The sequence below is a fragment of the Dermochelys coriacea genome, chromosome 7 (assembly GCF_009764565.3).
Source record: "Dermochelys coriacea isolate rDerCor1 chromosome 7, rDerCor1.pri.v4, whole genome shotgun sequence".
NCBI lineage: Eukaryota > Metazoa > Chordata > Testudines > Dermochelyidae > Dermochelys > Dermochelys coriacea.
This window is the reverse complement of record NC_050074.1, coordinates 20,558,128-20,574,149: the sequence shown is the minus strand read 5'-3', so window position 1 is coordinate 20,574,149 and position 16,022 is coordinate 20,558,128. Positions and strand designations below refer to the sequence as shown.

General features: G+C 45.1%; 1 protein-coding gene across 9 annotated transcripts in view; it reads right to left on the bottom strand.

Moving 5' to 3' along the window:
- GRIP2 (glutamate receptor interacting protein 2) overlaps window positions 1-16,022 on the bottom strand; it is a 490,758-nt gene that overhangs the window by 60,157 nt on the left and 414,579 nt on the right. For all 9 annotated transcript variants that reach the window (XM_043519666.1, XM_038410475.2, XM_038410476.2 and 6 more), the window contains exons 3-7: window positions 11,179-11,314; window positions 10,142-10,287; window positions 8,645-8,731; window positions 8,248-8,323; window positions 7,640-7,785 (exon numbers count right to left, since the gene is read on the bottom strand). In XM_043519666.1, coding sequence (XP_043375601.1) covers window positions 7,640-7,785; window positions 8,248-8,323; window positions 8,645-8,731; window positions 10,142-10,287; window positions 11,179-11,314 — 591 coding nt within the window. The remainder of the gene's footprint in view (window positions 1-7,639; window positions 7,786-8,247; window positions 8,324-8,644; window positions 8,732-10,141; window positions 10,288-11,178; window positions 11,315-16,022) is intronic.

The following is a 16,022-nucleotide window of genomic DNA, read 5'->3' as shown; positions in this document are numbered from 1 at the left end:
TTTTGCCTGGTTTCCAGTGTCTCCAATGTCAAATGAGCCAGGTAGTACTGCAGAGGACAATGAGAAGTACATCTACATAAAAGGCAAACAAAGCCATCAAGCTAAATTAGCAGGTCGCGGGGAGGGAAGACTGCTTAACTGTTATGATGGGGGATGAAACCTCCACCGCAGGCAGCCTTCCTGGCTCTTGAAACAGAGACAACAGACTTTAGGAAATATAAGCAGAATCAGAAAGGCCATAACTTGTGGGACACAAGAGGCCAGAACTCTTGTATTCTGAGAAAGGCAGATCCTTTACCCAAAGGGATTGAAATCTCTGGAGCCCGACTATAGGTGAGAAACCTGCTTAGACAAAGATTGTAAGTAGGTTAAGTTTCAGCCAGAATGCTGCGTGTTTTGTTTTACTTGTACCCGTAGCTGTGCCTTGTGGTTTTACTTCTCACTTAAATCTCTGTTCTTTCTTAATAAACTGACTCTTGTTTTATTACCAAACCATCGCAGTGCTGTGTGTCCAGCTGAAAGGTGAAGTCCTCAGCTAAACTACCAGGCTGGCGTGTGCTCTGTCTCTTCGGAGGCAGAGAACTTCATAGCTTCTGTGACAATCCAGCTAGAGGGCCTGGACAGTGCAGGGGAGATGGTTTGGGGAAGACACGGGGGGGAAGGGCTATTGGTGTCACCTTGCAAGGAGGAACCAGGCTGGGGGAAACCAGAGTGAGGCCACAGCAGCTGCGAGCAGGCTGCCGAGCCAAAGCTGCAGAGCACAGCAGCACTCAGGGATACAGGGCAGGTGCCAACACAGCCCCTCACTGGCCCTGGAGAACACCCAAACAAAAGCCTAACTCCTCGACCGCTGTCAAACATCTGTGCTTACAGCCTGATACAACTGCCACTGAAATGAATGGATATGCTCCCATGGACTTCATGAGGTGTTGGATCAGGGCCTTATGAATTTCAGCACTGGTTCAAGTATACCAGGAGAAAGGCCTTTGATGAAGCTTCAAGCTGATTCAAAGAGGTGTCAATAGTTCACAAATGCTGCCGAATCCTTCCAACGCTTCTCCATACGGAACCCAACCCCTGACCCTTTCAAGGACTGCCCAGCACTAGCTTCTAAGAGCTGCTAAGGTTGTTCCCAAGAATCTCATAAACCCTAATGTTCTCCTGCAAAAACAAAGCGTTAAACACCTTCAAGGTTGTTTAGGTATAATAAATCCACCACCCTGTCAACCTGGAAGAGAAGCATCCCAAATCAGACCACAGCAGGCTGACCAGACCCCATGCACATTTTGATAACTGGCTGCCAGCTGACAGGCTACTCATGGATGAGTTCGTGGATGCTACGGAATCAGTGTCCTCTTGGTTCAGTTCAGTCTGCCAATACAAACTTTTCACAAGTACGGGGAGAACTTGTCAGCCAACCAGCCCACAAGCGGGGTTTTGTGGCTGCATTTTAAGACCCTTGTCCTCAAATCACATATGGAGGAGGCACTACAGCATTTCTTCTCTGTTTTGCACGTAGCTCTCGATCTCCTCCCAGTTTTGTTAAACTCCATATGGATAGATGCTTTGGCAGTCAAGCATGCACCATGAGGAGAGCAGGGAGAAAAAGCATGTCCCATGCTGCAAATGCACCTCCATGCAGAGCTTCCTGCTCACTGACACCAAGTCAGCTGCAAATTCATTCGGTTCTGAGAGTTCATGTAAGTTTATACAGTTTCATGGGTCACCCCTGAAGGGCAGACGGACACTGCTACTACTCAGCTCATGTAGAGCAGTCAACAGTTCATTTAATGCTGAAGGACATTAGTCTCTCTCTGCTTTCTCACAGGAGAGCCATACAGAACGGTAGTCTCCAGCTAATGTTAGTGGGCTGGTAGGCAGCTGGGAAGGGAGAGAGGGTGGAGAACACAGCAACCCTCTGTCCATTCATCTTCTCCAGCAGATAGCTTCCCCAAACTGTAAGTCAATCTTAAAAGCCTTCAGCCCCGTGCTCTGTGCAGCAGCAGCAGATGCAGGTTATTTACAAAGTCACTCTTTAAATGATGCATATTGCTTTAGAAGAGCCCATGAAATACAATGCTGATGCAGGAAAACGTTTGCTACTGTTGTTGCTAGATAAATGCTACAGTAAATACCAGGGCAAAGACTTTCAAAGCTGCCTTTGGGATTTGGACACTGAATTCCTATTCATTTTAATGAATTTAACTCCTTAGGTGGCTTTGAAAAAAAAAACTCAGCTAAGAGAGCAATTTAGCCATGAAAGTACCAGTTAAAAGAGCACACCCTGTGGCCCAGTTCCACCCAGGTTTCCAATGGTGAAAAACCTTGGAGCATAGTCCCTGCCCCTTTTCCCTCCTCCATGTGAAACATCTGCTGAGGTGGGAAAGTCCTGCAGCAATGGAAATCTACTGCAATCTTCCTTGCATTTGGAAGAGCTGTATGGAACCCAGCTGCTCTCAAAAGTGGGCAGTGCTGACCAGGAACGCACACTGTCTGCGCATCTGGGAAATGCCACGATTCAGAAGATCCTCTCAGCACCTTCTGCTGACCGGGGTCCTATGAAGGACAGCAATCAAAACAATATCTGTACTCCACAGTAGTCAGTCCTCACCACTTGCTATATTTTACATTTTCCCCAGATAGCTTATCAGTGTGCAAGTTAATTTGCTTCACTACTTCAGGCAAATGGATCTCCATGGCCCCAACGAAGTATCAGAGGCACTTCAGTATCTTCCTGCCAGCTCAACTGGAAGGAGCAAAGCCTAGTGGTTATAGCAATGACCATGTGTGAGGAGCTCTGGGGTCTATTCCTACTCTGTCACCAATATGCTGTAGGGCCTTGGACAAGTCACTCAGCTGCTCTGTGACTTGCGTTTCCCAGCTGTAAAATGGAGACTATTTAATTGAATGTTTGCAAGACGTTTTGATGTCCTCAAATGGAGAGCACAACCTGTACAAATTATTAAATTTGCCAACGTTAATCCTGGCCCCTTGGAGGTCCATGTCCCCTGCTTCAGAAGCAAACCAGAAACTAACAGTTGAATGGGGGAGGGAGAAAATCCACACTGCCAACACATGCTTTCCCTTTATTACTGTCTGAAAGAATTAAGGGTTTCAGAGTAGCAGCCGTGTTAGTCTGTATTCGCAAAAAGAAAAGGAGTACTTGTGGCACCTTAGAGACTAACAAATTTATTAGAGCATAAGCTTTCGTGAGCTACAGCTCACTTCATCAAACAATCTCAGGAAGAGTTAACCAGTGTGAGAGGAACATGCGATAAAGTAAGCAACTGTAAAACCTAAATTAAAGGAAAAACCACAGAGGGACAATTAAAGACTCATTTTTAATTCACTTTAAATCAGTATAACAAAAATGCTCCATCCTGCTTCAGGGGGTGAAGCCAGCATCTGCTGAACCATGGGCAGCCGTGCCAGCTCTGTAGACAGAAGTTCCACACAGCACATTGGTTGCACATTTATAAACATGCACCTCCTGTGGAGAGACCTGCATGGAGAGCGGAAGAGAGGGGACTTCTAATGGTTTCTCTGCCCCACCTAAAAATATAAAACACTAGTCCAAAAAATGAATTTGCCCAACGGACAGAAGCTTAGAAATAGCATAATCTCCCCTCCCATATTTGGATTATGGTAATAAAGAGTTAAAATAATTTCACATTAAGTTATGTTTAATGATGCTGAGAAGCAATCAAAAACAAAGGAACAAAGATTACTATCCACAAGACTAGTGGCAGGGGGAGTTTGCTCGCATATTAACTACTATTTTGGTGTCTCACAGCTTTCTCCTACCCCACTTCCCATGTGGAAGGCTGGTGAACCGTCCTCTTTAGACTGCAACATTTAAAACAACAAGTCACATTTTTGTGCTTCCCATAAAATAATAATAAAAGCTCTGTCCTTCCTGTCTCAGACAATGAAAGCAAGGAAAGTACATCATGATTCCACTTCTACGAAATTATAATAACTCTTTATGGAGAAACTGTCATATATATATATATATATATATATATATATATATATATATATATATATATATATATATATATATATGGACTAAGCTAAGATTGGCTGTACAAAGTCAGACCACTATTCTATGTTCCTTCAACCCTAATATTTAGGTGTAAAGCTATGAAGAAATGCAAGAGACTTGAACTGATCTCTCTTAGTGTGACTAAGTCAGGTTTTAAAACCATCAACCCTATGCAAAATATGAACCTGGGATGTATCTTAAAAGCCTGCTTCTCACCCACCATTAGCTGTTTGCATTTGCACAGACACTTGGAGTCATGAAGTTCTACACAAGCATTCCATTCTGCAGAACATTCCTTAATCCAGTTCACCTGATTGTTCAAAAGACAGTTGAAAAATAGCAACAACTAATGAAGAGAGTGGATCTTCCCTATTGAGATTTCTGAAACTGCTAGTATTCAGAAAACTACAAATAAACTAGAGTGATAAATAATACCACAGAAACAGTGGAAAGAACTTGTTCCATGTCAGGCCTCTCTCTGGTGCCCTCTCATGGGTGGATGGCACCCCACAGGCACCTAGCCTCAATTTCCCCTCCCTTCCTAGTGTCAATCCAAACACTCCTGAAATACACTTTTGTGGGTTGAGAACCCTTATCATGGGGTAACTTCTTATTACATGTCTCAAAGACAAATTACACTCTCATTATTGTAACTCAAAACACCTCAAAGTCTGCCACATTTTTTCCTCATTCTTGACTCTTCTTCAGTCTTTCTTCAAACAAGACAATAACAAAGTCCACCCACTCTGGGCTTAATACACGTCCTGTGCCTCCTGGGTTCTCTTTCTCTCTCTCTCTCTGCTCCCTATCTCTTCTTCGGGACAGCACACAAGGTACTTCCTTTGGCCTTCCCTCACCGAAGCACTTGAAGAGATCAGCAGCAAACATCTCCTCTGCCACTCGGCAGGCCCTTGGCCTTCTTCATGCTCAGTTCTCTGACCCTTACACAGGACAGTGGCCACAGGGCTGCTCCCCTGAGCCTTTCTTCCTGGAGTTTTTCCCCTGCTCAAGGGTCTGCCTGTAGATTCTCTCTGCAGACACCCCCTTTTCCCAGCCATTTGCTGCAGCTCTTTATAAGGAGCATCTATTCCTTTCATAGCCATATCTGATTAATGACCTGGCCCGTCTGGCTCCAGGCATCTGGCCCGGTTACACCCTGTTACAGGGCTCAAAAACCTTGTGGCACTAGATAAACTATGAAAGTAAGATTGCATTTAAAACATGGATAGAGGCAGGCAGAGGGCAGGTGTCAAGGTTCCGTCCCCACTCTGAACGCTAGGTACAGATGTGGGGACCTGCATGAAAATCTCCTAAGCTTACTTTTACCAGTTTAGGTTAAAACTTCCCCAAGGTACAAATTATTTTACCTTTTTGCCCTTGGACTTTCGCTGCCACCACCAAACGTCTAACCCCGGTTACTGGGAAAGAGTTCATTTGGAAACGTCTTTCCCCCCCCAAATCCTCCCAAATCTTATCCCCCCTTTCCTGGGGAAGGTTTGATAAAAATCCTCACCAATTTGCATAGGTGAACACAGACCCAAACCCTTGGATCTTAAGAACAATGAAAAAGCATTCAGTTCCTTAAAAGAAGAATTTTTATAGAAGAAAAAGTAAAAAGAATCACCTCTGTAAAATCAGGATGGTAAATACCTTACAGGGTAATTAGATTCAAAACATAGAGAATCCCTCTAGGCAAAACCTTAAGTTACAAAAAGACACAAAAAAGCAATATACATTCCATTCAGCACAGCTTATTTTCTCAGCCATTTAAAGAAAACAGAATCTAATGTATATCTAGCTAGATTACTTACTAAGTTCTAAGACTCCATTCCTGTTCTGTCCCCGGAAAAAGCATCACACAGACAGACAGACAGAGGCTTTGTTTCTCCCTCCCCCCAGCTTTTGAAAGCATCTTGTCTCCTAATTGGTCATTGTGGTCAGGTGCCAGTGAGGTTATCCTAGCTTCTTAACCCTTTACAGGTGAAAGGGTTTTTCCTCTGGCCAGGAGGGATTTTAAAAGGTGTTTACCCTTCCCTTTTTATTTATGACAGCGGGTAACTAGTGTGCAAGCTTCCTTCACACACCTCTGCCAATGCAAATCGGAGTAGAGATGCCTTCCAACACCCCGGCTATTCCAGTCCCAGGGCTCTCCGACTGTATTTATTTGTGAGGAGTTTTTGTTGGAAGCAGGAGAAACAGGAATGGGAGAAGAGAGCTTTTAAGAAAGTCTGTGTGTGGGGGGCACAAATAAAAACACAAGCCTCTGACATTTTGTTTCTCTGTCTGACTGAATAATTCTGGAGACATCTTCTTATGATACCAAACACATTGTGCAAAGCTCTCAAAAGATTTCAACTTGGAAAACAGCTCTATAGCCCTCTAATCCCTTTCTCCTTGAGAAAACTCATTAATACTCTCTGGACTGCAGCCACCTTTGATTTCCCACCTGGCTGGCAAATCAGGAAACAATCTGACCTCATTAGCCTCTTCTCTTGCTGGCTCCAGCCATGCTGACCTGGTACATGGGTTGGCAGAAAAGGCTCCAGAAATAATTGGTCCAGCTTGTGACTCTGGCAGTGACAGAAACCTCTCTCAAGGCTTGTGCATGGCATCAGAATCTAACCACACTTCACTGAGCTTCCATAGCCAACACAGCTTTGGACTCTGATAACTTTAAACCCATTAACTATGCTCACTGAAGTAATGTGTGTGTTAAAGAGCCGCTCTAAGTTGTTATACAGCAGCTAATCACAACCCCTCCCCAATGATCTGAAACTCAGACCCTTAAGGAAATCGTTCAGAAATACCTCCGCAGCCTCTGTCCCTTTCTGGCAGGTGTTCTTTAATTGAGAGTTTCCATTGACCACTTCTTGTTTCTAACCCCCTGAAACTGAACCTCCCTAAACTGAAAAAAGAAAATGAGTACTTGTGGCACCTTAGAGACTAACACATTTATTAAGGCATAAGTTTTCGTGGGCTACAGCTCACTTCATTGGATGCATGTAGCTCTCGAAAGCTTATGCTCTAATAAATTTGTTAGTCTCTAAGGTTCCACAAGTCCTCCTTTTCTTTTTACGGATAAAAGACTAACACAATTGCTACTCTGATCCCTAAACTGAGACATATTCAAGCTCCCGAACCAAAATATGTCCATGTCCAGTATCCATTAGTCAATTAATCTGTCTCCTGCCCAGATTTACAACAGGCATTTGCGGTCTTCCCAGACAGCATACAGTCCCCATTTCTGTACCTCTTCAGCCCCAGCCCCTGGGACTTCCTGTCTATGGCCTTGTCTACACTCACCATTTCCTCTCATAAAAAGAGCCACTGTTGCCATCACTGATGAAAACAGAGTGTCAGCAGTTCCATGTATTTCAACCCCTTTATCATCTAACTCTACTCAGTGCTCTACCAACCATGGGCCAGACTCTGCCTTTCCTATGTTGAGAAGTACCTTACTCAGTGATTTCCCACTGAAATCAACTAATGCAGTTGGCATAACTCCTAAGAGCAAGTACTCAACCTCCCAGGCACCCACTGAAAAAATCCACCCCAGAGCAGCTCTTTCAGCCCCTCCAGTTTGCTCGTCCTTACCCATAATGGTGACATCATACTCGATCTGGAAGAGCGCCTCCTGGCTGCACTGACGCAGGATGTTCAGTGCATCAGCATGAGTTACGCTGTGAAGGGGAATCCCATCAACACTCAGCAGCCTGTCCCCGATTTTCAAGGACCCTTCCCTGAAGGAAGACAGAGGTAGAATTCAGTACAAATCTTGATCAAACATGATCTGAACATTCTCCTGGACAATAGTTAGGGTATTTATAGTCTGATGTCCATCGTGTTTAACTAGCAATACGAGAATAAAGAGACTGCCTCAGATCCCTTTTTACATTACCCTCTATCATTGCAATGGTGGTCCCTGAAAGATTTACATTCAGCTAATTAAGTGATCATTTTGGAAGAGGTACTCCTAGGCATAACACCCACACATCCCTACAGGAGACCAAGATATATCAAGATAGCCATCCTATGACTATGTTTGGAGAGCTTTACAAGACCTCTACATTGAAAGCCATAATTAAATACCCAGGAGAGACAGATGAGATGGGCCACAGGCTTTTATATCCTGAAGTCTGGTTAGAGCTGTGCATACATTTTGTTAACCTCCATTGCGAAAGGAGATAAAACGTGAGCATTACCTGTCTGCAGGGCCACCTGGCCTCACGTAGGTGAGTACTAATGGTCTGGATTTGTGCCAATCTTCATGGGCTCCCCCTAGAACAAAACCAGAAAAGCCTTGAGTAACTAATCTCTAGGGCTGAATACCCTTATTGTCTTAATAGGGACAATAGTTGAGACACTAGACACATTTTTCATTTAATAGCTGACAAAACTTGCAAGCAAAGATGGCTCTGGCTAGCCAGCCAGCAGTCCTTGAAGGTTGGTCAGCACGTACTTCAAGGCAGAGTTTTGTTTCTCATACAAGATTTTCAACACTCATTTCACTCATCCCTTTCCTTCCCCCATTCTCAGAGGCACCCCAACCAACATTTTGCACATCCAGTCTTTATTATCCTCCTCTGAGAAGTCACTGACCTCTTAGCACAAAGCCAAAACTGTTGCCCTCCTTGTACAGACACACCTCTATAGTCTTTGGAATAATGCCAGAGCTGCTCTCCGGTGCTATATGTGGGAGGAAAAGGAGAAAGATGCTTGTAACCCAAACATAAGTGCCTTTTCCGCTTTAGACTAAGAAATAATAGCATTAAAATACAGCTTCATTTATATTCTAGATTTCCCCAAATCTGCCTACACTAATACTTTGACATTGAAGTGAAACCCTGCCATATCTCAGCCAGTTTTACTGTGTTCAATGCCATTCAAAAGCCAGCAGCCTCAGTCATAGAGATGAAAAATTCTTGATGTTTTTAATTAAAACACAAACACAGTCAATTGTTGACCTAAAAAATAAAAAAATCCTAAACCAACCTTTTAGCAATGAGGATTCCCCCACCCTCCCCCCACATACACACATTTTGACTTTTAGAGGGGTGAAAAAAAGGAAGCGAATGCTTTAAACTGATCCTAGGGGAAAAAATCAGTAACTTGATGCTGAATATTCTGCTCCATTTAAGGTCAAGAAAGTACAGTGAATGAGGAAGAACAAAAATGCCCATTCTCTGATGCGCAGCCATTAAGGAGTGTATTCATTTGACCATTAATGGTGCTCCCCGCCAATCTCCCTCACTTTGGGTCCTTTACGCAACTAGCTTAGAGAGATGTAGGATGAAAGAATCTCAGACACAGTAAAAGTGAGCATGCTCAGTAGAATGAGGGATTAATTTTATTAGTTTACTTTTCCTTTCTGATTCAGGTTGATTTGTTTCAAGATTTATCTTTTTTTGGGTGGTTAGTTGTTTTTTTCCAGGGGAGGGAGGGGGCGAAAATCACAGGGGACGTCAATATTGTGAGTATCATTGTTATGGCCTCAATGAATGAGTTTTCCAAGATTTTTTTTGCATTATTGCTTTGTTCTTAATAATAAATATTAAGCCATACATTTCCAAGCCTCGTAACAGAATCCTTCTTTTATCTGAACTGGCTCATCTACATCTGGGTTTAAGACTCTCTAGCTACAGAACATAGTTTTTCAGCCTACCTGTTGAAGACACGTAGTAAATGAAAGTATTCAGAAGAAACAACATTTAATACAGTTAAACAGAGAAAGCAGAGAGGTGTAGTCAATGGGCAGTTAGGATTCTGAATACTTTCCTACAAGCACGATACACTTAACCCCCCCCCCCAAAACACAAAAAACCAACAAGGGGGCGGGGGATGCAGATCAAGGATTTGCTGCCAAGTCATAGCCAGCGTGCATGAGCAGGCAGCCGTTATGCTGGAAATAGAGAGAACTAACTGCACTTGAAGAGTGGATCTGCAACCTCTACCAATGTTTCACAGGCGGATGAAGACAGAACATAATGCTGCCCCATTAAACATTCTTTGTGGTAAAGGGCATAACAAACAAATCCCATCCGTATCACAGAATGAGACAGTCAACAAAGAAAGTAACATTATTTTAGAGACACACACCAGCTGGGGGCAGTTCATACTCCACCTCCAGTACCACCTTTTCCCCTACATTCTTCAACAGGCTTATAATTTCGTCATGCCGCAGTTTAGTCAGGTTAATCCCATTCACTGATTTGATGTAGTCTCCAATGTTTAACTGATCACTTCTGTAAAGAAACAACAGCAACAATAAGATTCTCCATTATGTTCTGCCTGGGACATCTCTACTGGAGAATTTTGTAAAAAATGCCACCCAAAATTAACCAATCTTAGCTGTATTATCGAAAGGAATATGAAATATTTCCACTTGGCTGGAAAATGTGCCCATCGACTATTTTTCTAGGGTTTTGCAAACCTTCAGATTCAGACAAATAATAATAATTGAAAAATACGTGTTTGCAACTTCCCTCCACGCCACTCATCTCACTGTGAGAGGTTATCATGGGAAAACCAGAGACCAATGTCAAGTGCAACCTCTGGAAAAAGTTCCAGCAAACAAGACAAGTTCTGTTTTTTTTCCTCTTTCTGCTTGCTCCTGCAAAATTATTCTATTATTTCCCTGCCCTTTTCTCCCTCCTTCACTGTGTCTGCTCCCCCACTTCTCTCCACGGTCTCCTAGTTGATCATGAATCCTACAATGACAATGATAATGCTGGAGTTTAACTTAAGCCCCCAGTGTTCAAGTTGGTTCAGAATTAGGCCAGAATTCACTCACCCTAGTCAGAATGTAATCTATTATTTAGACACATTAAAAAAATAAAACTGCCTGGGTTTTGTGGAACCACTTGTGTTAGTAACTGATGGGATTGAGAGAAACCACAGAAGCTTGTTTTGTTTAACCATTCCAAAACCTGTTCTAAAATGTTGTTTCATGATCGTTGCATGGATCATAAGAAATAACTCTGAATGGAACAACACATTTTTCCTATGAGATGAACAAATTTATATCTCCTGGTACCATTATAAAATAATCCGAGGACAACTCACTTGTCCTTGTACATATTCCATCAGGTATTCAATACATCCATATACAACACTTTCCACACAGATTTTCTCACCTTGCTGCCAGTCCTCCTGGCCTCAGGTTTGAGACCCTTGGCTTTCCATCTTTGTCTGTGCCACCGGATATAGTTAAGCCAAGGGTGCTTCCTTCTTTCTTAATCAGCTCCACAATGGTGACCCCTCTGAATTCCTCTGAAGATAAATATCAAACAAATCAAACTGTAACTGTGAATGTCTCAGTGGAAGGTACCTTTGGCTCACATCCTGGGAGCACTATATCCCAGTGTGTGTTGGGACCGAGCATAGAACTAGTTAATTTCTTTGGTGGGAGGGAGGGGGGACACAGAAAAAAAACAGACTGGGGTATCAGCAGCAGAAGGGTAGAGGAAAGGGAGAAGAGAGGGCGAAGAGAAAAAGAAAAAGGACAATAGGATGGTTCTCTTTCCTGTCAACTTGTTCATCTCATTTCTCCCTTTTCACTTCTGAAGCAATATCTCCTTTTACAGAAACTCAGGAAGAAATTTATGGTTTCTTCCAGGCCACTCCTACCTATTTTGGATCATGACAAAATATCTGTACCTATTTTGACATTTGATGCTTGAAAATAACCCGAACCACATTGTAAACAATTACTACTACTAAGTGTTTATAGTACACTAGTGCCCAGAAGCTCCAAACAGAATCCAGTTATGGTGGGTGTTGTCTCAAGTCACACTCCTCAGGGTAGTCAATAGGTGGACCATGGGCTAAATCCGGACCGCCAGATACTTTTGAATGGACTGCAAAATCTTTTTACTTACTTATCATCGTTATTGTTATTGCGGTGTAAAAAATGTTTCTCTGGAGTCTGTACCTTGACTATACCTTGACCAAGAAATCTGAACCTTGACAAAAGATAATTGACTACCCCGTCAGCTTATATTCTAAAACAAGTGATGTACAAAAGTTGAGGTGGGTAGTGCGATGCAACCAAATATGCACTGTGACAAAGCTTTGTCCTTGCCTCCGTGGGTCCCGCGTTTCTTGGCAGATTTCGCTAGCCTCAGAGGCTCACTGTGACCCTCCATGTAACCCTTCTTTCTCTAGAGACAAGGGTCACAGTCTACTGAGCCATTTTCATCATAAGCCAGAGAGGGAGGTGAGGAGAAGTTATCCTTCCCTGCACAGGCTCTGTTGTCTCCCAGTCTCAGTGATTAAACAGGGGGCAAAAGGTGGGGAGGGGGGAGGGCCCGGGCCCACCCTCTACTCCGGGCTCCAGCCAAGGGACCCTAATAGTATCAGCTATGGTAGCTGACCTTTTAGAAACATGACATGTACAATTCCCTGGGCTACTTCCCCCACAGCAGCCCTCACTTCCTCAAGCTCCACTTCACCTTTACCTCAGGGCCTCCTTCCTTGTGCCTGATGTGGTGTGTACTACTCAGCCTCTCCAACAGCACAACTTCCTCCCACAGCTCCTGACACGCACACCCACCTAACTGACTGGGAGGCTTTTAACTAGTTTCAGCCAGCCCTTGATTGGCTTCAGGTGTCCTAATCAACATAGCATTCTCCCTGCTTTCTGGAAAGTTCTTAATTGGCCCCAAGTGTCTTAATTGACCTGGAGCAGCTTCCGTTTCACTTAACCTGGTACCAGGGATTTGCCTGGAGCTAATATATCTATCTCCCGCTCCTTTTCTATAGCCATCTGGCCTTTCCCCGTCACATATTCCACCCCCCCCCCCCCGCTCAACACCATGGAGTTGGGCAACTTGGGACACCAGGCAGTATGTTCATGACAGACCATCAGCATTGCCATGGTGGCATCCAGTCCTGTGCCGTATGCGGAACTGGAATGGTTGGAGGGATAAGAACCACCTGGTGACCCTTGCATTCTTTTCCTTATTCTGCTGCATCCACTGGAGGGGTGCATGGTCTGTCACAAGAGTAAATTGCCAGCCTAAGAGGTAATAACGCAGTGTCTACATAGCCCATTTGACAGCAAGGCATTCTCTCTCGACTACTGCATATTTCTGTTCTCTTGGGAGAAGCTTTCTGCTTAGGCAGAGGATCGGGTGTTCCTCTTCTCCCACTGTTTGCAACAGAACTGCTCCCAACCCCACCTCGGAAGCATCTGTTTGTAAAATAAATTCCCTGTTAAAGTCTGGGGCTATGAGTACGGGGTCATTACAGAGGGCCGTCCGAAAGTCTGTAAATGCCCCCTCTGCTGCGTCGGTCCACTTTACCATGTCTGGACCTCGGGCCTTCACCAGGTCTGTTAGGGGACTTGCCCTAGTGGCGAAGTGGGGAATAAACCGTCGGTAGTAGCCTACCACGCCTAGGAACACACGGACCTGCTTCTTTCAGGTCAGCTGGGGCCAGTTTTGAATTGCCTCTAGCTTATTCGTTTGGGACTTCACTATGCCCCTTCCCACAATATATCCCAGGTACCTAGCCTCTGCTAGCCCTATGGCGCATTTAGCGGGATTAGCAGTGAGGCCAGCCCACCTTAAGGTGCACAGTACTGCCTCAACTTTCTCCAAGTGGGTTCCCCAGTCTGGCGTATGGATGATGACATCATCTAGGTATGCAGCTGCATAACTAGTATGGGGGCGCAGCAGCTTATCCATGAGGCGCTGGAATGTGGCTGGGGCCCCAGTCGGGTAGCCCAAAAGGGAGGATGGTGTACTGGAATAGCCCATCCGGGGTGGAGAATGCTGTCTTTTCTTTAACTTCTTTGGTCAGAGGAATCTGCCAGTACCCTTTTGTCAGATCCAGTGTAGTCAAGAATCGGGCACTACCCAGTCAGTCAACCAGTTCGTTAATGCGTGTTATGGGGTATGCATCAAACTGGGATATTTCATTCAGTCAGCGAAAGTCATTACAGAATCTCATGGTACTGTCAGGTTTAGGCACTAGAACAATTGGACTGGACCACTGACTGCAAGATTCTTCAATAACCCCTTATTCTAACATTTTCTTTACTTCGGCCTTGAGTTCCTCTCTTTTGGCTGCTGGGATTCGGTAGGGTCTCAATGTTACCTTGGCTCCGGGGATCGTGCGGATATGGTGATAGGTCTCAGTTGTCCGCCTTGGTTTTGTGGAGAGCACATCTCTGTTGCGATTACTCATGTCGGCTGCCTCGATCTTTTGGATCGGTGTCAAGTCGGATGATATCCTCACTTGCTCGTGTAAGTTATCCTCCTGGGGAAGGTCTCCTGCATGACTAAGCATGCCTCTCGAGCGTGCCAAGGTTTTAGAAGATTGATGTGGTAAATTTGCTCCGATTTCCAGCGGCCTGGCTGCCGCACCTTATAGTTCACCTCTCCCACGGCTTCGATTATTTCGTAGGGTCCCTGCCACTGGGCCAACAGTTTACTTTCTGCTGTGGGCACCAGTATCATCACCCGATCCCCTGGTTGGAACCGGCGAAGTTTCGCTTGGTGGTTATAATGGGTTCGTTGGGTCTCCTGTGCTCTCTCCAAGTGTTCCCATAAAATGGGTGTAACTCGGGCTATCCGATCTCTCATCTGCAGTACATACTCAACTATGTTCCTTCCGGGATTTGGCTCCTCTTCCCAGGCTTCTCTGGCTATATCCAATATGCCCCGAGGGTGGCGCCCATATAGTAGTTCGAATGGAGAGAAACCCGTGGAGGCTTGCGGAACCTCCTGGATGGCGAACATGAGGTAAGGTAATAGGGTATCCCAATCTTTCCCATCCTGGCTCACCACTTTCCCGATTATGGCCTTGAGGGTCCTATTGAACCTTTCCACAAGGCCATCTGTTTGCGGATGGTATACAGAGGTCTGTAGGGCTTGTACATGGAGCAATGAACAGAGATCTTTCATCAGCTTGGACATGAAAGGTGTCCTTTGATCAGTCAATATCTCCTTGGGTAGCCCAAACTGGGCAAAGATCTGTACTAGCTCCTTAGCTATTGTCTTGGAAGCTGTGTTGTGCAGGGGAACAGCTTTCGGGTACCAGGTTGCATAGTCCAGTACAACAAGCACATGTTGGTGGCCCCGAGCTGTCTTCCCTAGGGGCCCTACCAAATCCATAGCTATCCGTTGGAAAGGAACCTCTATTATTGGAAGAGGTATCAAAGAAGCCCGCAAGTGCAGGCGAGGGCTATGTAACTGACACTCCGGACAAGAGGTGCAGTATCGCCGGACATCTTCATGTACTCCTAGCCAGAAGGATCTCTGCAGGATCTGTGCCTGGGTTTTCTCTACCCCAGGTGTCCTCCAAACAGGTGACTGTGGGAGAGACTCAATATGGCTTTTTGATGTTTTTGTGGCACCAGAAGTTGTATCTCTTGCTCCTGCATTTGCACCACGCGGTACAGGAGATCTTTCTTCACTATAAAGTAAGGTCCGGGACCCCAGACCTTCCCATTCATGGGTATACCATTGATCTCGACCACCTCTTTCCTGGCGTTATCATATCTGGGGTCCTCCGCCTGGTCCCGCCCAAAAGTCTCTCTCCTGGGACTAACCTGCCCAAGCTCCCAGGGGCCGGCTTCTGCTTCTTCCAATGGCTCGCCGCCGTCATGGCTAGGGGCAGCTTCTGGCTCACCTTCTGTGATGGAAGTTTCTCTGTTGGCTGCTCGCGTCCATCTGCCTATTAGGGAAGTCTTCTGGCCCTGGGTCAGGATCCGGGTTCCCAAGGCCTTCGCGGCCTTCCTCTCTTTTTGTCTTCCGGGTCTTTTGGGGGCTGAGAACAGATCCTGAGAAATCTCAGGGAACATTGGGGGTTGACATTCCCGCAGTGACGAGTCGCTGTCCTCAGGGTTCCCACCTCCCTCCAGCCTCTCTGGGGGGAGTAAATTATCAGACCCTGGATAGTCTCTCCCAATGACTACAGGATATGGGAAGTTAAGAACTATGCCCACGGTCACCTCAATGGGGTTTCCCTGAAC